Raw genomic sequence first — 21,471 nt, 5'->3', positions numbered from 1 at the left:
AAATCGAAGAATTTTGGTTGTCACCATTTTGGTGTTTTTGTAACTGGAAGTGTCAAGTAAGGGGGTGGATCCGACTGAGAAACTAAGTGACACTGCTCGCTCATATAATCTCAAGGTAGCCACTCTCTAAAACATACCTGGTTTTATTCTCCATTATGACCCTAGTGGAAATCATGATTTGCAAAGTAAACATTGTGTTGTCGTCAATAATGTGTGAAACTAACAACTTCTTCAGCAAGGTGTCACAGATCAAATAAGGAATAGGGTCATTTCCTATTGGCTTCTGCTCTGGGGTAAGTGGCCATAGTCTGCGAGCACAAAAGACTATTCCTCTACTCGAGCTAGGATAGGATGAAAAACAACCAAATATACACAAAGAAAGTGGTTATCACAAGAAAACAGGAAATGACTCAACAGAGACACAGAGGGGTAATGGATAAAGGAAACACAAAGAATATAGGAGAGAGGAGAGCTTACAATAATAATAATAATATAATTATAATAATAATAATAATAATATTAGAAATGAGAACAACAAATTCCCTAAAAACCATGGCACTGTTCAGTTAAAAAATATTCAAATATATCCAATTAAAATTTCAGATAAATGAAAGGATTGAGTGAAATTTTAAGGGCTAAGATAAAGGACTGTTGTGTTTAGCTTGTAAAATGTTGACATTTCTGAGATACATAGTAAGTGATAATAGTTTCAACCCCACAGCTGCCTATTGTAAGCTGCATATATCTAATTTAGAAATAATAAAGATAACCAAGAAAGCAAATCTGATTCATCATGAGCCCATTGCCTGGGGGAGTGAAGACAAATTAAAGCTCAAACCTGCAGGTTTACGTCACGACTGATCGAGTTTACTAACCGGGACTGGACTGAGAATCAAATTCTCTGACATGTATCACCTACATTAATTTGAAAAATATCACCCAAGGACCAAATTTCCTGCAGTTTGCTCCAGTTTCCATACCTCTGTAGATTCAGCTCTCACCAGTGTCTCAGGTCTCCCTGACTAAATCAGATTAAATCAGTCTTCAAGTCTTCATAATTCATTAAATATAGTTTGATAGCAGTAAAAATATTTTCCATGCTTTTTTAATTAAATGTTGTGAAATTAAGAAGCAGCCCTAATTCAGCTGTTAATGTCACAAGCCATTAATGCCATGCAGAGAAGGCTCATAAGAGGATAGTTTTTTGGTGTCAGGAATGAGAGCGTTCCTCCACTCCACCATGTTGGTTCAGAGTGAAGACAGAGAGCCTGGTTCAGACAGATAATCCCAGGAAATGTGTTTGCTATGAAAAGAGCAAAAGAAGCCTTTCCACTGGTGCTTTTACTGTGATCCCCCCACCCCCCACCCCCCCTCACCCTTCATGAAAAGATGCCATTTCCCTCCCTCTGTGATTGCTGTGATACTGAGTCACCCGGAGACTAATCTTGGAAATAATAGAGATTAAGCTTTTCCTCATTTTTTTTCTTACCGTGCTGTAATTTCTTCAGCTCATAATCTTTTATCCCGTCTCAATATGGGTTGGTTGGCTGCTGTGACCTACACTTTCAGCTTTCCCGCATAGGAAAAGAACGTGAATGCTGATTAGCGAGCAGGGATTGGTTCATTTTGAAAGGTGGATTTACATTTATAGTATCGAGAAAGGAGAGAACTATACCAGTGTCAAGCTTTGAATTTCTCTACATGCTGCAGCAGTGTGCACAGGGCTGTAGGCGTGAGACCCTTCATTTAAGGCTTTAGTTTGGGGACAGGATTAAGGAGTAATACAAATGAAGATGGTGCCCAAGTCCCAAGAATGACGCTGGGCTGTGTGGTACAACAAGAAACATTTTAACCACAATTATAGGAAGATGCTTTAAATGGGGGAATACGTTTTTCTGAATTTTACAAACGAAACAGAATGAGTATGAAATAATTAAATAGTTATCAAATTTGAACCAGTCAGTCAAGTAACACTTGAAAAGCTGAGAAGAGCAATATCATCACTTTATTTCATCCCATTCATGTGTTAACAAGAAGTCAGCTCATTTGTTTTCTGCTATGCATGTTCCTGATGCTCTTGGCCAATAAGATGCAAATCTTCTATGTGCCTAGAATTCCTAAAACATATCGATCATCTAGATACCTCATAGAGGAAGCTCATAACACTTTTTCTGCCTATGTGCTGCTGAGCAACTTTCATTTGAATGAATGAAACCCCATCTTTGTTTTTTGATGTTCAGTTTTTACTCAGTACATCCATGATGTTGCCCCCTTCAGTCATGAAGGGCAGACAACCTTTGCAAATTGAGCCTGTATGTTCCCCTTATACGTAAATGTGATAAACTCATTTAATCATGTGTTAACATGCACACCAATTTTTCCAATTTAGGCCCTTATTCTGAACAAGACAGTATTCCTAATGTGAGCACAGCATTAGCTTAGGTAGGCTGCAGAGTCAGCCTGCAGTTCTGGTGTGTCAGCTGCTAGCAGCTGATTTCGGTGCCAGCATGTATCCAGTTTTTAATCTCATATAGGATACACTGTTGCTGCTGCTACTGCAAGCTGTATTGCAACCCACCTTCAGCCTATCATGCCCTGTCTGTAACTGGTACCTGCTCTGTCCTGCACTGGGGGGGTTGTTGGATGGCATCCTCCTTTTTGACACTGTTGTTAGAGAGGCAAGCTCCACACTCAGTGTTGCCAGCCTTGTGGATCAGTTTGTTGAGTCTGCTGGTGTCCTCTGCCCTCACTCTGCTGCCCCAGCACACCACAGCATAGAGAAACTGTCCACCAGAGACTCATAGAACACCCTGAGCACCACCTGGCAGATTTTAAAGAATCTCAGCCACCTCAGAAAATAGAGACTGCTCTGGCCATTCTTGTGTATTTTTTATGAAGTCCAGTGTATTGCCAGTGTGAACACTGAGGTATTTGTAATCCTCTACTGTCCCCACACAGACCCCATGGATGGACACAGGGGTCACTGGTATTCTGGTCCTCCTTTTTTCCACAACCAGTGACTTTGTCTTTGCCAAGTTAAGCTGCAGATGGTTTTATTCTATTTATTTTATTTATTCTGCATCAAATATGGAATATATGAATATTAATATAAAATTAGTGCACATGTAAACATAGTCAGTGTGGTAATGATTCTTTTACTGTGGTTATTAGAAATGATTAATAAACTAAATTCTTCCCTACTCAACCTAATTATAGTCCATAGCCACAGTAATTGAGTTCATGAGTTCGACATAGTGAAATTTAAGCTATGGTGGTTATTTATAAACACTTACAGAGGCATGCTGGTTAACACATTCTCTTCATGACTGGATGAAATGAATGTGACCATAACGTTAGTTTGTCTTGTCCAGTCTGCCACAATAAATCCTTTGTGATGCTTTCTGGACGTAAATGAGATGAGTAATTTGAAGGAGACAGGTCCCGTCAAAAGCATGTTCTTCTTGTCGGCAGATGTACAAATTCTCACAGCTGATGGCAGTTTCTGGTTTTGTTCAGCGCCAAATGCAGTTAATTAAACCTCTCTCCCTGATGTGTTTTGTGAATATATGCATAGGAGATTAATAAGATCAATTACAGATTTGTGTAGGAGAGGGAATCATTGTCCCCAAAAGTCATACTGACAGGCAGATTAAGCACATCAGCCTATTGGAGGGGAAAAAAGGTCTCTCCTCTGCCTGTGATCGTCTGTTACTATTCTTCTGTGGCGCTCTCATTTCGCGGTACTCTGTCATTCACTTTCAGTACAGTGTAATGCAATTCAGTTCACTTTATTGACACCAGTGACACATAAACAGTTCCTGGTGGAGCATGTAAATGAAACAAAATCTAATCAATAAACACACAATAGTTGTGTGTTTCATGCATGTGTGTTATTCAGGGAGATCAGCACATTAAAAATGCAGGATCAAATAAATAGTAATAATCAGCTCTAATCACTCTTCTCATTTCAAATTCTAACTGAAATAAATACATGGTGCAGTGGAGTGGCTGCAGATTATCAAATAAACAGAATAAAGTGTAATGAGTTTGTTGTGCTCATAGACATTCTCTTTTCTCTTGTTTATCAGTTTCAGTTTGTTCAGTTTTGTTCTTTCTGCTTTGTTATTGTATCAAACCAGATGAATCCCTCAATAGTGCCAGTCAGTCTGTTGGTAAGACATGGGAATATAGTCTTTAAGTGATGTAGTCATCATTTTTATTCCCACAGTGTAAACATTGCAATTTCATTCATCTTTAAATTGTTCCATTCTTTTTCGAAGATACCTTTTATCCGTGCAGCCACTTTAGTCCAGACTCCAGAGTGAAATATCTGAACAGCTATCGAATGGATTGGCATTCATGCTGCCTTTGAGTGAAATGTCTTGACAGCTATTAGATGGAGAAGCCCACCACAGAATGATCTTTGATCCCTAAACATGCACCACTGTCAGCTTTAATTTATCCAGTGTCTTTGTTTATGGAAAAAGTTCTACTAAGGCTAGTCGAATTCTTGAGGCTTTTTTTTTTGTCCTTAAAAAAACACGGAGTGATTTGCAGCAATGTGTTGACAAGACACCACAGAAAGCCAGTGACATTCAGCGACTTCAGAAGAGGAGGAAACAAAATGTTTGCAAAATAAACTTTTCTCAACTTCAAGGCAAGCAACTGAAGAGACTACCAGTGAGATTGAAGGACACCATTGATTGACATATGACAGGGCAGTAAAAACATTAGAGAGTTAACTGGAGCCTTGAATGTTTGTTAGAAACTGACCATCACCTTCAAAGCATCCATCCATCCATCCATTCTCTTCCGCTTATCCGGAGCCGGGTCGTGGGGGCAGGAGCCTAAGCAAAGAAGCCCAGGCTTCCCTCTCCCCAGCCACCTCCTCCAGCTCATCCGGAGGGACCCCAAGGCGTTCCCAGGCCAGCCGAGAGATATAATCCCTCCAGCATGTCCTGGGTCTACCACGGGGCCTCCTCCCGGTGGGACATGCCCGGAACACCTCACCAAAGAGGCGGCCAGGAGGCATCCTAATCAGATGCCCGAGCCACCTCAACTGGCTCCTTTCGATGTGGAGGAGCAGCGGCTCTACTCTGAGCCCCTCCCGGATGGCCGCACTCCTCACCTTATCTCTAAGGGAGAGGCCAGCCACCCTTCGAAGGAAACTCATTTCTGCCGCTTGTATTCGCGATCTAATTCTTTCGGTCACTACCCAAAGCTCGTGGCCATAGGTGAGGGTAGGAACGTAGATCAACCAGTAAATCGAGAGCTTCGCTTTTACACTAAGCTCTCTCTTCACCACGACAGACCGGTGCAGCGTCCGCATCACTGCAGAGGCAGCCCCGATCCGTCTGTCGATCTCCCGCTCCCTTCTCCCATCACTCGTGAACAAGACCCCGAGATACTTGAACTCCTCCACATGGGGTAAGAACTTGTTCCTGAGCCGGAGAGAGCACTCCACCTTTTTCCGGCTGAGGACCATGGCCTCAGACTTAGAGGTGGTGATTCTCATACCGGCCGCTTCACACTCGGCTGCGAACCGTTCCACTGCGAGCTGGAGGCCACCCCCTGATGAAGCCAACAGAACCGCATCATCCGCAAAAAGCAGAGATGAGACTCTGAGGCCACCGAGGAAGAAGCCTTCCGCCACCTGGCTACGCCTAGAAATTCTGTCCATAAAAATTATGAACAGAATCGGTGACAAAGGGCAGCCCTGACGGAGTCCAACGAATCCGACTTATTACCGGCTATACGGACCAAGCTCTCACTGCGGTTGTACAAAGACTGAATGGCCTGCAACAACGGGCCAGACACCCCATACTCCCGCAGGACCTCCCAAAGGACACCCCGAGGGACGCTGTCTAATGCCTTCTCCAAGTCCACAAAGCACATGTAGACTGGTTGGGCAAACTCCCATGCACACTCGAATATCCTTGAGAGGATAAAGAGCTGGTCCAGCGTTCCGCGACCAGGTCGAAAACCGCATTGTTCCTCCTGGATCCGAGGTTCGACTAACGGACGGACCCTCCTTTCCAGCACCCTGGCATAGACCTTACCGGGGAGGCTGAGGAGTGTGATCCCCCGAAAGTTGGAGCACACCCTCCGGTCTCCCTTCTTAAAGATGGGGACCACCACCCCGGTCTGCCAATCCATTGGCACTGCCCCAGATCTCCACGCGATGTTGCAGAGGCGTGTCAACCAAGACAGCCCTACAACATCCAGAGCCTTCAGGAACTCAGGGCGAATCTCGTCCACCCCAGGGGCCCTGCCACCAAGGAGTTGTTTAACTACCTCAGTGACCTCACCCCCAGTGATGGTCAAGTCATCTCCCTCATCCCCAGACTCTGCTTCCACTACAGAAGGCGTGTCAGTGGGATTCAGGAGGTCCTCGAAGTATTCCTTCCACCATCCGACTATAGCCTCAGTTGAAGTCAGCAGCACCCCACCCGCACTATAAACCGTGTGAGTGGAGCACTGCTTTCCCCTCCTGAGTCGCCTGACGGTTTGCCAGAATCGCTTTGATGCCGTCCGAAAGTCTTTTTCCATAGCCTCACCGAACTCCTCCCACACCCGAGTTTTTGCTTCGGCCACTGCCTGTGCTGCATTCCGCTTGGCCTGCCGATACCTGTCAGCTGCCTCCGGAGTCCCACAGGCTAACCAAGCCCGATAGGACTCTTTCTTCAGCTTGATGGCTCCCTTCACCTCCGGTGACCACCATCTGGTTCGGGGGTTACCACCACGACAGGCACCAACCACCTTGCAGCCACAGCTCTGAGCAGCAGCCTCAACAATGGAGGTGCGGAACATGGTCCATTCGGACTCAATGTCCTCAGCCTCCCTCGGAATGCTGTCGAAGTTCTGCCAGAGGTGGGAGTTGAAGATCTCCCGGACTGGGGCTTCTGCCAGGCGTTCCCAGCACACCCTCACAATACGTTTAGGTGTGCAAGGTCTGTCCAGCATCTTCCCCCGCCACCTGATCCAACTCACCACCAGGTGGTGATCAGTTGACAGCTCAGCTCCTCTCTTCACCCGAGTGTCCAGAACATACGGCCGCAGATCTGATGATACGATTACAAAATCGATCATCGACCTGCGACCTAGGGTGTCCTGGTGCCATGTGCACTTATGGACATCCTTATGTTCGAACATGGTGTTCGTTATGGACAAACTGTGGTTTGCACAGAAGTCCAATAACAAAACACCATTCGGGTTCAGATCGGGCAGGCCGTTCCTCCCAATCACGCCCCTCCAGGTCTCACTGTCATTGCCCACGTGAGCGTTGAAGTCTCCCAGCAAGACTATGGAGTCCCCAGATGGAGCACCCTCCAGCACCCCACCCAGCGACTCCAAAAAGGGTGGGTACTCTGAACTGTCATTCGGCGCATAAGCACAAACAACAGTCAGGACCCGTTCCCCAGCTCGAAGGCGCAGGGAAACTACCCTCTTGTCCACCGGTGTGAACTCCGACGTACAGGCAGCAAGCCGGGGGGATACAAGAATACCCACCCCAGCTCGCCGCCTCTCACCGAGGGCAACTCCAGACTGGAACAGAGTCCAGCCCTTCTCCAGGAGACTGGTTCCAGAGCCCAGGCCATGCGTTGAGGTGAGCCCAACTATATCTAGCTGGTATCTCTCAACCTCACGCACTAGCTCAGGCTCCTTCCCCACCAGAGAGGTGACATTCCATGTCCCAATAGCCAGTTTCGATAGCCGGGGATCGGTCCGCCAGGGCCTCCGCCCTCGGCCACCGCCCGACACACACTGCACCCGACCCAACCTTCAAAGCAACATGGGATAAATGAATCCCTCCCAGTGTGAATACAGCTTAGCAAATGTGAACAAATGTGAGCATGCGCCACTAAGATTATGAGCACAGACAATGTTAGCATTGTCACTGCGTGCAGCTGCCTTTTAAAATTGGTAGGTGGTACAAATAATAATAATGCACCAACATAAACAAGGTAACCAGTGTCATTATTGTATGTGTATGTATATGTTACAACACAAGCCAGCCATTGCAATATGCGAACAAAATAGTCATGATAGTTTGATGGGGTTTTTTGGAGGGGGGGGCTTTCTGGTTTCTTTGATCTGCCTGAAGTCTGAGTTTGACTGACTATGTCATGTTTTAGCTGGCTCTGGTTCCAATAAGGTAAAAAGTCCACATGGTGAGCAAAAGTGGCATTATCTAATTACTGTTGTCTGAGGATGATTTCATTTTTGTATTAGCGTTTTTGCTTGTTTATTTATGTGCATTTGTAAACAGTGTTCTGCAGGTGGAAAAGGAAGTATTGGAATGGAGATTCAGGCTATACTGGAATACAAGCAAAACTTGTGCCCAGAGGCTAACTGAGCAGACCAGCCATGCATTGACTAAATCTGAGCGGGCTGTCTCTGACTAGCCCCTGATTATTCACCTCACAAAATATTTCTATGAAGTCTTAATGTGTTTTTTACTTTTGCAGAACCTGTTGTGTACAGCTCTTGCTGGCCCATTTTATCATGTTTCTGTTACTGTCCAGTGTTCCCACAAACTACTGCTTCCACAGTAGCGCAGAACAAGTATTATACATTATTAGAATTATAGTATTTCCTGAAAGGTACTGAAGAACTGGTTCATGAGACATCCCTCCAGCATGCAGTCTTGTTCAAGTACAGCTTCACAAAGATGCAAGCATGAACTTCAGTATTTCACAAGTTTATAGGCTAGCCTATATTACTTTCATTTAAAGCATCTAATTATGTCTGATCAAGCTGAAAATAAATTCTAGTAGTTTTGTTTTTACTTTAATTCGCTGCCAGAAGACAGTACCATTAGGCTTTTGTAGTGGCAGGCAGTGATAAAATAAGACAGGCTGTGGTGTCCACTGTTTCACTATTAACTGTTGCCTCCAGTAAACACTTGAGCACCTGCACAGAAGAATTCATCATCTTTTTCCCTATACTCTTTTAATATGGCTACTAAAAGCTTTCCTTCTGCAATACTGTTCATAACATTTCTTTGCACATATCAATCTCCAGTTTGTTTTTCTGTTCTCTTTCCAGCCCCCCCCCCCCCCACCCCCACCCCCACCCCCACCCCCCCCACTTCTGTTTCTCTACTCTACTCAAATACTTTAGAAAATGGGACCAGATTAGTAAAAGCATGCTAATGCTCAAGGACTTTCAAACCACCTCATCCCCAGAGATAAATCCTGAAATCCAGAGGTAAAAGAGGCGGAAAATTGAGGGAAATTGCCTTCTGGTTGCTAAGCTTTTATTGAAATATAACATCATTAGACTCCAACATTGTGATTGCATCTATTTAGAGAAGCTGTTTAGGTGTTTATGAATAATATGCTTTATGAAAGTCTGTTTGTCAGAACAGTCACTTACATTATATATATTTTATATAACTACCATTTATTCAATTCTTCCAAGTTTCACTGTCATTCAAGAAGGTAAAGCTTAATATACATTATCACCATATCCAGAAGGAGATAAGGTTAATGTACATTATATTGTACTTTATCTTTTCCAAATCCCTAATTAGTCATTTCTCTTCATCCTCCAGCTACAATCCTGCAGGTTGATCATTTTCCATCCTGCAAAGGGAAACCACCCCTTTGTACCCACTTGGAGTATTTCTTTTTATCCATGAGTACATATATTGTTTTTTTTTGTTTTTTTAATTTCACATTTTGCACTTCTTAAACCTCTTTGTCAATGAAACGCTTCATTTTCACCCCAGAGTAAAGTTTCCTGCTTTGTAACTGATCAGCTGTGTAACTAATTTTTGAAACCAGTTTTATATTGCATTCTTGTATTTTACATGTGACCTTTTAAACTGAATAACCTCAAGACTTTCCATATACATGCACTACAAACAATCTGAAATCACCATGCTTATGTAAGAAACTGTGGCTTTTTATGTGAGCACATTAGACAAAGGTCACTGCCATGTTGCTCTTTAAAGCATGAGCAGTCTAAAAGCATTAAGACCAATCACAGTTAAGTGTGTTGAGACAAGAGGTCACATAGAAGAGATTTTTAAAGTAGAATATGATGGTGAAATTGCAATGAGATGTAAAGTAATGTATGCATAAAGACAGACAAATGATGAACATGTACAGAAAACCTCATTGTGATTCTTTTCTCATTATGTTGACTGAGCTGTTTGCTGGATCAGATGAAGAACCAACACAATTACAGACACTAAAGGCCAAAGACATTTGTCAAGATAAACTATAGACTTGTAAAGAAGGAAAAGGCCACACAAAGTCTCATCATTTGTTCCCCGCTATTACTAAAGTCATTAAAGCTTTACTGAGTGACTCATTCACTGTGGAATAGAGTCCTGCTCTGTGCTAAAATCTGTCTTCATCCTAGTTTTTGTAGAAGGATGTGTGGCTTTGGGAGCCTAAAATTAAAAAGCTGAAATAAAAAAATTGTCTTTTCAGAAGTTACTCAAATGTAATCATCCCTGCTTTAGGCGCACTGTCTCAGAACCAAGTCCACCCTCTGCTGGGCTCTCTGCCTGTGCCAGGTCGACCCCTTCAGCCGCAGACTCATGCCCAGCTGGAGCACTTCTTGCCGCTCAGGGTCAACAGCTCCTCTCCACTTAGCCTCTTCCCAAATTTTAACACGGTAAGAAACATTCTACTTTTCTCTCATGCACGTGTCATGTACCTGCAAGTATGGCTGGTTAACCATTTATATCCTTATGTGCATCATTTGTTATGTAGGTGCATAACGAATTATGCACCTACGCCTTCACAAGAAGGTGTAGGTGCATAATTTGTTTGGCACAGACACAGTTTTTGTAGTTTTTCATCTGTACAATCAGTATGTGATTGAAGTGCAAACTTTCAGCTTTAGTTCAAGCAGTTTAATAAAAAAAGTTGGAAATAATGTTTAGGACATTATTAAACACAGCCAACTATTTTCAAAGGCTTAGATATAAATTGACAAATTAACATAATTTTAAATATAAGGATTGTTTAATAATTAGGTGAAAATCCTTTGCAGTCAATGACTGCTTAAAGTGTAGAAGCCCTTGACATGATCAGAGGCGCTTCCCATCATTATGGTACAAGTTAGTTTGGTTTTATCTGTCCAAAGAATCTATTTTCAGAACTCTGCAGGCTCTTTTAGCAAAGTCTAATCTGACCTTACTGTTCTTGGGTGCAGCGGCTGGTTTGCACCTTGTTATAAACCCTCTGTGTTTCTGTTCATGAAGGCTTCTTTAGTTGCTTTCTGTGGTCTTTCAAGCCTTTTGGGTTTTGCTGAGATGGCCGGTGCATTCATTCTTTTTAAGAATGAACCAGATTTAACACTTGTGTTTTTCAGCCTGATGACAGCCTCCCTCACTTGCATTGACATCTCTATGAGTCTCATATTTAAAATTACAGTGAAAAGCTAAGAAGGCAATAAGACAAATTCAGCACTTTGTATTCAGATATTGTGTCTGCTTCATCTGTCAAGAAATAAGGAACAGGCCTGACCTGGGCATGAACCTGCTTGTCAGGCAATTGTCCAGTTATTTTTGAGGCTCTGAAAATGGTGGACTGTGGTTTTAATTCCTAAACAGGTAATTCATTTTTTTTTTTTTTTTTTTGTAAAGCCCCTTAAATTTAGTTTGATTTAAAATCAGCTATGGTGGTGTACAGAGGCACTACAAAAAAACATCTTACTTGAACAAATAATGAACCTAACTGTAGGAAGGTTTAGTGTTGTTACCTTTGCTGTAGGCACATGAGAGGGAGCAACTTCTCATCTAATTCTTCACAAGAAAGTGAAAAAAATGTATTTCCTGAAAGGTCCAAATACTACCTTAATACTTTAAGTAGAGGTCTGCAAACATTTAGAAACTAAGGATAGCCACTTGTGATGTCACCACAGCTTGTATTTTGGTATTTGCTCACCATAAAATAACCACCAAAATGAAGAAAAATAAGGGCATGGTAGCGTGGTGGTTAGCACTGCTGCCTCACAGTTAGAATACCATCTGGAAGACCTGGGTTTGATTCCACCTTGGCCCGGGCCTCTCTCTCTCTCTCTCTCTCTCTTTCTGTGGAGTTTGAATGTTCTCCCCGTGTCTGTGTGGGTTTTCTCCGGGTTCTCCGGTTTCCTCCCACAGTCTGAAGACATGCACTTACTGGGGTTAGGTTAATTGGCTACTCTAAATTGCCAATAGGTGTGACTGTGAGTGTGGATGTTGTCTGTCTCTCTGTGTTGGCCCTGCGATAGGCTGGAGACCTGTACAGGGTGTACCCTGCCTCTCGCCCTATGTCAGCTGGGATAGGCTCCAGCCCCCCCACGACCCTGAACAGGATAAGCGGAAATGGATGGATGGATGTTATCATTTATTTTAATGTTTGTTTAAACAATTAAATGAAAGCTGTCAAATCAGCAAGCATAACTTAGAATTTGAATTGAATTGTACTTGAACTGCATAGATATGTTATTTAGGAAACAAAGTGATCCATCACAACTGTATTGGCAAATGTTTAATTGATACAATAAATGTGAGTAATTCCAAATATAACACCTCCTTCTGACACAAAAAAACCCACGTTTGGTTTGGCTTTAAACAACGATGTGGCAGACTTTCATAGTCATAGCTTGAACCTGTAATGAGTAAAGTCTGAGGAAAGTGTTAAATGTATCAGGCAGGTGGGATGCTGGATAAATATATGGATAAATAGCTAAAGCTAAAAATATGGCTGAATATCACAGCTTTACTGTAGGGCCCAAAAACATGAGCAGAAGTTGTGTTTTAAAAAGAGACAATTTAAAAAAGTAATAAGGGCTGCAATTTCCTCGGCTTATATTCTGAAGAATATACACAGTTTAAACCTATTTCATTACACAGAATGATAAATGTTAAAAACAGACTTATAGCCATTTGCCACAGAAATCCGTGTTTAACACACACAGTGCAATAATTCATTCAATCACAGGAGGCCTCTAAGCAAAATTTCCACCCCTATTTAATCAAAGTAATCAGAGAAATCAGCACTGATTCATAATTATCTGAAATTGGAAATATGAGTAGTTATTTGGTATATGTGTGCAGATTCAAGTCCAAGTTGCAGCAACACAACGTGACAACAAATTGAAATATACTATTTAATAAATAAGATCATTAGGAAATGCCTTTTTTTTAAGGAAAACATGCTAAAGCATATTTATTAATATTTGATTCTTGCACATACTGTTTAATCTCATGGCTTGTAAGCAAAAAAAATCTTAAGGTCCCGGATTATAAAATGAAATACTGTGCACTTTTGGTTTCCTTTGGTGGGTGTGTGTGTGTGTGTGTGTGTGTGTGTGTGTGTGTGTTCCACCTTGTAGATGGACCCAGTGCAGAAGGCAGTGATCAACCACACCTTTGGCATGACTCCACCCAAGAAGAAACCCATCATCTCCTGTAACATCTGTCACCTGCGCTTCAACTCTACTGTAAGTGCTGTAACTCTCCTTTTCCTTGATATCCCAAAGGACAAGGTTTTGGCATCTAGATCTAGAATACAATTTTAAGATAACCAGAATTCATCTCTAATTTACTGCAAGATAGAAGCTGTTTGAAGACAACACAGCTGTTGTCCGCAACCAGCAGCCATTAACAACAGTAAACCATATCATTCTTTTCACACCATTTTTCTAAAATAAATTAAAGGAGTGCAAAATCTACATTATCTCACTTTTCTAGCTGTATGACCCACTTCCTTTCCTAATGTATGCTAAAAGCAGGCTTCTCCAAACACTCATCTAAAGTTCATCTTTCAGCTTTTTTTGCAACTAACATCATCTACATAGTTTCAAATATTGTAGTATTTTTGCATCCCAGTGGTCAAAAACAATCTTGGTGCGAGCTATCCTCCTTATCACTCTGCTCGTTACATTTCTATCCTCTCTATTTTCAAACTACTGGCCTCTTAAAGGGAGACCAGTCCTCTAGTTCTGTTGCCTTTTCACCTTATCACACTTTATTCATATTCATTTGACTTCCATGCCTATGGAGTTCATTTATACATATTTGCATTTATATTGTTAAGAGGAAACTGGGAGAATGACAATGACTCTGCTTTTTTCTGGAACTTTATAGTAGCAGGACACTGGTCTAGGCTGTACTGTACTACGCTTGCTTCCTAATCTCCTTTTTCTGTCTCTGCTCTTTACTTTTGGGTATACAGTGATGGAGTCTGTTTTCTAGCTAACAGGCTCTCTCCTCCCTTTGTGTTACCTGCAGCTGTGCTGAGAGTGCTGGTTGACCCAGGAGTTGGATGCCAGGTTGCAGGCAGGTACCAGGTCCCAACAGGGGGCAGCACTGTCCAGAAGGAATTTGCACTTCACAATGAAAACTGATTAAAGGGAAAGTCCAGAAACCTGACGTTTGGCAGTATTTTAATCTCACTACTTGTGTAGTACCAGTACATACATGAGCTATAGTTATGGTTTAATTTTCACAGTTTTGAACTCTATTTTTCATGCTGGACACGCAGCTTCAGCTTGCCATCCCCAACATGGGACTTAACAGCAGCAATTATGCTGAATAAGTGTTATTTTAGCTTGCAGTTGAATTTTGATATTTTTACTGATGAAAAATTGCAATAAATTGATTCCAACTACTTAACTTTGCAGCGTTTTTAAAAATTGTATGCATTTTAGCATCTTTTAACTCATTTTTTTGGTTTTCTATCACACAACTATTTTGGTTCGCTCTCGTAACTGTTTTTATTTATTTTATTTTTATTTTTTTTGAAAGGCTCTAAAACCTACTTTTCACTATGCCTGCCATTAAAGATCAAGGTCTGCAACTAGTTTGTGGACATAGCTGTGTATTTATATGCTAAAGGCATTTCTTAGGAGTTGGTGGAGACCAGGAGATGATAGAAAGTCCTATGGTGGCTCTTCTTTAATGGAAAGCTCAAGCATTTTGTCCAGTATGAAGACAAAGATGGATAACTCTGAAAGTGAAACCTATACAAGGCTGCTCCTATAGGATTGGTGTCACAATTACTGTAAATTTAAAGCTGCTAAACCCACTAAAAAAAGCATGAAAGTCTGACAGATCAACAAATCACCAATGATATGACCTAATTTTCTGCTCCATGGACAGTTGCTTGTTGTTTGTATGAAGTGCTTCACTGATGCGACAATGCATAAAGCAGCTTGAATGAAGGGCAGCAGTCTGCTTCAGGTGTCTGTAACTGAAGATCTTGGTTTTGCAGTCCTGGGAAATTTATTCCATGTGTTATTCTTTCAAAGATGCTATGGTGGAACATGGTGAACTCATACTACACTGGCATGCCAGATAGTATGGTAGTATGCAGATGAGAGCAGAGTCGTCTGTCTGACTCAGTGGAAAATCACGCTGAATGGTTAGTGTGCACTGACATTCAACGTAGCCAAAGGGCTTGTATACCCTTTGCTCAGCCCTGCATTCCCAACCACACACTTTGACCCATGGTGCCACCCTTTCTGTTTGTGTAGGAGTCCAAGCTTTATGCAAAGTGTTAACAGGGAGACCTCTACCCCACCACTCTATGCACACTCTATGCTCACCTAAAGATCAGGTCTGCACACTATGAATTTGAATGTGCATTAGCAGGGGATGTACAGTGTGTCTGGAAACTGGTATGGATAATTTGAGCAATTACAAATTATCTAACAGCCTTGTGTGAAGCAGATCCTTGAAGTGTTGTCACACTGATTCTGTGTTCTTTAGGGAGTGGACTTGTGTCTTTCGTATACAGAAAGGCACCAGGGTTGCAAAAAATATGTGCTCTTAAAGGATAAGTGTGGTTATGTCATCATATTTTTCTTATTATTAAATACATCAATGTCATGGAAAGACCAAAACCAATAAAGGTTATTTAACTCCAATACCTGAGCACTGACCCATGCAATTTCATTTAGACCCTTTAAAAAAAATAGCTCTATAAACTGTGTCCTTTTTAGAAAAGGTTACTTAAACAAGTTTGACTTTATAAAGGCTATTTTTATTTGGTGTATTAGTACACATATGGCAATCTAATGAGTATTTAGCATAGATGTTGTGTATGAGTACTGAGAGAAAAATGTATTTTATGTCTCATACTGTCATTTACTCGTGTAAATGCCCGCTTTTAGTTTATTTCTTATGTAATACAATTAAAAGAATTAAATATGCATCATGTAAGCATTATGTTACATGAAGAAAATGGCAAATGGAGACATTTTAATGAGTAAATCACATAAATCATCTATCCATTCATCCATTTTCTGCTTATCTAATTTAGGGTTGGGGGTGGGGTGGGGGATGCCTATCCCACCTGTCATTTAGTATCACAAAAGGCAGGTACACCTCTGGATAGATCACCAGTCCATCACAGGGCTAAATTAAATTAGATGTTTTTAATTTATATGTCAACACTAAGAAAAGTATGGACTAGCACCAACCTATCCTTTATGAGTTCTGCTTGTTCTGTACTCCTGATGTCATGAATTGTTAAGTTGCTGAAGTTATACTTGAACCTTTTGCCAAACTAAGGAAATATCATGTATTTCAGCATCTATGTGTAAATGACGTAGTTATATTCAGCAATAAGTAACAAACAGGTTTATTTACCCTGAAGTAATGCCTTTGTCAAAATAAAGTTTGCAAACTGGTCATGGAGGCGACTTGTCAGCAGGAAACCTATATAACATTTTGTGTATTTATTAATAAAATAATAACCAAAATGTTTTGCTTTATTTTGTTTCCTAAAGATAATGACTGCATATTAAATGTTAAGATTTAATGTTGTTTGGAAGTAGAAATGGTTATATTCTGCTTCAGCTGTTTTCACTGTTGGTGTACTCGGACATGAAGTTAGAAGCTGATCTTCCTCTGTAGAGCTTTATCTACAGATATCCAGAGTCATTTGGGGATCACACATATCTGCATGCGTCTGCTGTCTCATTGCCACAAATGTGTTTTCTCTTACAGAGGGAGGCACAGAGGTCATTATGTGTCACAGTGTAACGGACACGGGCCATTTTGTGTCAGAACGAATCAGTGGAAAGATGAGCCAGTGAGCTTAGAGGATGCTCATGAGATGCCATTAGTCCAACTGATGCTCATTTGTGCATCATCATGACAATGATGATTATCAAAATGGTGATGTGACTCTCCCTCCGAGTCAAATGCTTAAACGCATATTTTTCCCTAAATTTATGGGAGCATGTGAAGTCAAAGCAGTGGAACAGATGGAAATATTACAGTTTACTGATTTCATGCTGTCCTTCACTAATTTAATCAGTCATTCTGTGCATATACTGTACACTGACTTTCCCTTTTGCTTGTTTTGCCCTTGTGTGCATATTCTTGTGGGTGTGTGTGTGTGTGTGTGTGCGTGTGTGTATGTGTATGTGTGTATGCATGATGGCCAGACCCAAGCAGAGGCCCACTACAAAGGTCACAAGCATGCTCGCAAGCTAAAGGCCTTGGAGACCCAGAGGAATCGGCAGAAGAACGGACAGAGTCAATCAATAACGGGCAAAGACAGAGACAGAGAGAAGGGGGTGATGGGAGGAGTAACTGGGCCAACAGACTTGCAGTCAAAAGACAAAACAGGTATACATTTTTCTTTTCTAAAGCCAGTCCTCTCACCACCCTCTGAGTAATTAGATGTAATTTGAGAGACATAAGCACTAAGGCTTAGTATCTGCCACTCAGCTGGTTAATTACCAGCTATTACCTGTCCTGCTATCATTGGATCTGTCAGACAGGTAATTACTCCCATCATGCAAAGACATTCTGCAAGATGAGAAGCCTTAAAGCACCTTAGCAGAGATGCCATCTAAAGAGAGATGTAGTGGTGTTACTGTCAGATTTTGGTTTTTATTTAACAGTGACACAACTCTTACATGCAAGTTCTTTATTCCAGTTATGTAATGATGTGCTGTCACTTTGCTCATGGACATGTCAAAAAGTGTAGAAAGTTATGGAAAATGTGCTAGAAGCATGGGTAATATTTACCTACGTATATTCTTCTCAAAATCAAACAGTGGTAGCCAGCATAGCAGGGGCTACAGAAATATGAGTTAATCTCTTCTTAACTGTAGATTTACCATTTAGATGGTAGAATTTAAATGTTTTTTTTGTTGAAAGAATATCTTTAAACCTTCATATTATTGAAAATGGGCTCTGATTAATGAACTTATTGGCGTTTCAGTAGAGCTTGGAGTTATTCAGTGAGTAGGGCAGCAAAAATTATTATCAATTAATCTTTTTTTTCCTGTTAATTTCCATTCATTTTTTTAGTCACTGTAATTCACAATGCACAAATCCCCAGAAAAAATATGGGGACAGCAGTGCTTACTGGTTTTGACCCATATCCTTTCTATATTGTTAATTTTATAGCTATTGGCTGTATAGTTGCATGTAACAGGAAAGAGTAATGACTTTGCTGTTTGCTTCTTTACTCCCTTCCAGTCATTAGTCACTCAACCTCTCATTCTTCCTGACTAAAAACTGTCACCATCTTCTTTTCTCTCGTCTGTCTGGTTTTCCTTTTCATTACTGATCCTTTCCCTTCCATTTTCTTCCAGCGCCTATCAATTTCCCTTTAACCACATAATGATAAGCTTGATACATTCGGTGGTTGCCATGGTTATTGATTGATGGTGACAGAGGGAGCTTCGGCAGAGAGAGCGAACGAATGACAGCGAGACACAGGGACAAAGAAAGAATGATTGAGATGGCAGAAAAAAGCAGAAAAGATATGAAAATTAAAGAGAGATGAGTGTAATATAAGCATAATAGCAGGATTATATGAAAGGATGAGAACAAAGAAAAAGTTGCACAGGGAGGTCAGGTCCTGGTTCTTTTCTAAAGAGATCACATAAGTCAAGATAATGTATTAGTCATACTTTGACTGTGTAGAAATCATGTTTTATGTAAATCAAATAATCAAATGCTGCAAGTATAAAAACGTACATGGGTGTGGCCATAATGAAATAAATAAATTCATACAAATATCTAAAAATCTATATAAAGTTAAAAACAATGAGTTTTAGAAATAATGAAGCACTTTTGAAAAGAGGAAGACAAATGCCTAAAGGCTGTATTGATATCTTCACAGGTTGGTCTCAGTTTGTTGCTGGATATGCTGCACTGACTATCCCACACTTTGCATTAACAATATATTTTATTATTTGTATTCTTTGCAATTACTGGTTGATGTACAGTATTTTGCATACCACCAGAAAATTGGTATAAAAGTCAGAATTAGTCTATTTAAAATCAGTTCAATATAACACTTTATATTAATATTATAATTACTTTGCCACTTCTATGTAAAATTGATGGTCAAAATGAGAAGAAAGAGAGATCACCTGACTCAGTGTAATAACAGTGCAGCTCTTTGAAGCATTTGAAACTTCTTTCAGCCCATTTTTTTGTTTTTGTTTTACAGGTCACACCTTTATAGTTTTGGTTACCTCCTACTGCTCTCATACACACCCAGTGCAACGAGGGGGCAAAAAAAGGATTCATCCCTCATTTATACTCTTTTGCCTTTCAGTTTTAAGCTTTATATTAGTACCAAACAACAAACGTATTCACCCAGATATAAATGCAACACAGTAATGAAGCACCTTGTTTTACAGTTTCATCTATAAAATATTTTAGGGTTGCTATTTAAACCAGTATCTTTTCCATGTGCACGTACCCTTGAGGCTGTTTGTGATGCTTGCGTGATGCTTTCACTGAAAGTAGCCTGGATAGAACACATCGCTACTATTTATGGTAGCTGTATACTGAATTTCGGGGGCTAAACCAATGTTTTTTCCATTGTAGCAAGCCACACAATGTAAATGGAAAGGAAGTAACATTTCAATCTGCGAGAGAGAGAGAGAGAGAGCTGCAATGCATTAACAGAAAGGAGACAAAGAATCAGTTTTTTGTTATTTTTTAGCACAGTGATCATGATGATGTTGCCTTTTTCTTCATTTTGTAAGGTTAAATTAACAATAGTCTTACAGCAGTTTGTCAGATGGAGAATTCAAATTTGGATTCTTATAACAAGACCAATTGATTGTGACCTGGCTCTCTGCCCCAGATATTAACCTTGATATGAGGCAGGGAATTATCTGTATTTAGTCAAAATGCTACTGTATTGCCACTTGAATCATTAAAACATGCATAATAAGATTCACCCCTTTGCCCTTTTTAACTTCCCCTTCAGTCACTTCATCCTGCCACCTTGACTGCTCTCACCACATTTTTTTTGTCACATTAGGCAGCCACATTAGGCAGCTGTAGCCTTATAATTAACATACAGAACTGACTCTCTAAATTAGAATATAGTATTTCCTTTAAAATGCTTATTTGGCCAGTGTAGTCATGATGAAAGGTGTCTTCATCTGCTTATGTTTATGTGTTAACAGGCCCAGTCACTTCATCCAGTTCTGCACAGCACCAAACTGAAATCAGCCAAGGGAGCTCATTAGCACCCACTCCGTCTTCACAAACTTCATCCACGGACTGCTCGTCACTAACCTCTCCTCACCTGTCCCCCCAAGTCTCCCCTGGCTCTCAGTCTTCTGACTTACCCTCAAACAGTCCACATGTGGAAGGGTGCAGCCCGGCTACCAGTTCAGCGCCACACTCTGAGCCTCAGGGAAGCTCCACAGGAGGTGAGGAGGAGGCGGTGAAGGTGGAAGAGGTTAAAGAGTCCAAGAGCAACAAAAAATATTTCCACTGTCCTACATGTAAAGTGACAGTCAATTCCAGCTCCCAGCTGGAGGCTCATTGTAGCGGTAGGTAGTTTGGCCTTTCGTTCTTTTTATTCTTTATTAGTACTATCATTTAACATCTGTTCTTCTTGTCTGATTGGACTGATTGACTCAGGCTCTAAGCACAAGCAGATGCTGGATGGCCAGAATGCCAGCCAGCCAAAACGTAGGGTCAAGATGACGTCATCGGCCAGACCAACCTGTCGAATTAAGCAGCGAATGGGCAGCAAGGCCAGACCAACAAGGCCAGTTGGTGTAAACAACCAGCCTTTTCACTGTGAACTGTGCCAAGTGTCTGTCAACTCAGAGACACAATTAAAGCAGGTATGAATATTTATCCTGTTTTTTCTGGCTAATTTTTACAGCTGTATAAACCTTTTATTGCTGTATAAAAGCTAAAAATGCAGGATGACTACTTTATATTCTACAAGATAAGTCTTTGGGATGCAGTTGTTTGTGTGAGCTATCTTGACAAAATGACTGTATTCCTGTCGTCCTGTCCTTTTTTTAGCACATGAACAGCAGGAGACACAAAGAGCATTTGGCTGGGAAGCCTGTCAAGGCGAAGTTCACCCCCTATAATAAACTACAGCCCAGTGCTGTCTTAGCGGTGAGAATTTGTCTCTCTCTCTCTCTCTCTCTCGCTCTCTCTCTCTCTCTCTCTCTCTCTCTCTCTCTCTCTCTCTCACACACGCCTACTTTTATTTTTGTCTAAATCACACA

General features: G+C 41.1%; 1 protein-coding gene across 1 annotated transcript in view; it reads left to right on the top strand.

Annotated features, from left to right (window-relative positions):
- The window catches only part of LOC115797778 (zinc finger protein 385B-like), an 84,235-nt gene that overhangs the window by 60,606 nt on the left and 2,158 nt on the right, over nt 1–21,471 (top strand). Inside the window, exons 3-8 of the mRNA XM_030754274.1 lie at nt 10,475–10,629; nt 13,339–13,446; nt 17,401–17,584; nt 20,401–20,772; nt 20,864–21,072; nt 21,260–21,358. Of these exons, the coding sequence (XP_030610134.1) occupies nt 10,475–10,629; nt 13,339–13,446; nt 17,401–17,584; nt 20,401–20,772; nt 20,864–21,072; nt 21,260–21,358 (1,127 nt within the window). The remainder of the gene's footprint in view (nt 1–10,474; nt 10,630–13,338; nt 13,447–17,400; nt 17,585–20,400; nt 20,773–20,863; nt 21,073–21,259; nt 21,359–21,471) is intronic.

This window comes from Archocentrus centrarchus, chromosome 19, assembly GCF_007364275.1.
Source record: "Archocentrus centrarchus isolate MPI-CPG fArcCen1 chromosome 19, fArcCen1, whole genome shotgun sequence".
Classification (NCBI taxonomy): Eukaryota; Metazoa; Chordata; class Actinopteri; order Cichliformes; family Cichlidae; genus Archocentrus; species Archocentrus centrarchus.
The sequence above is the reverse complement of the archived record's forward strand: the minus strand, read 5'-3'. Positions and strand labels throughout refer to the sequence as shown.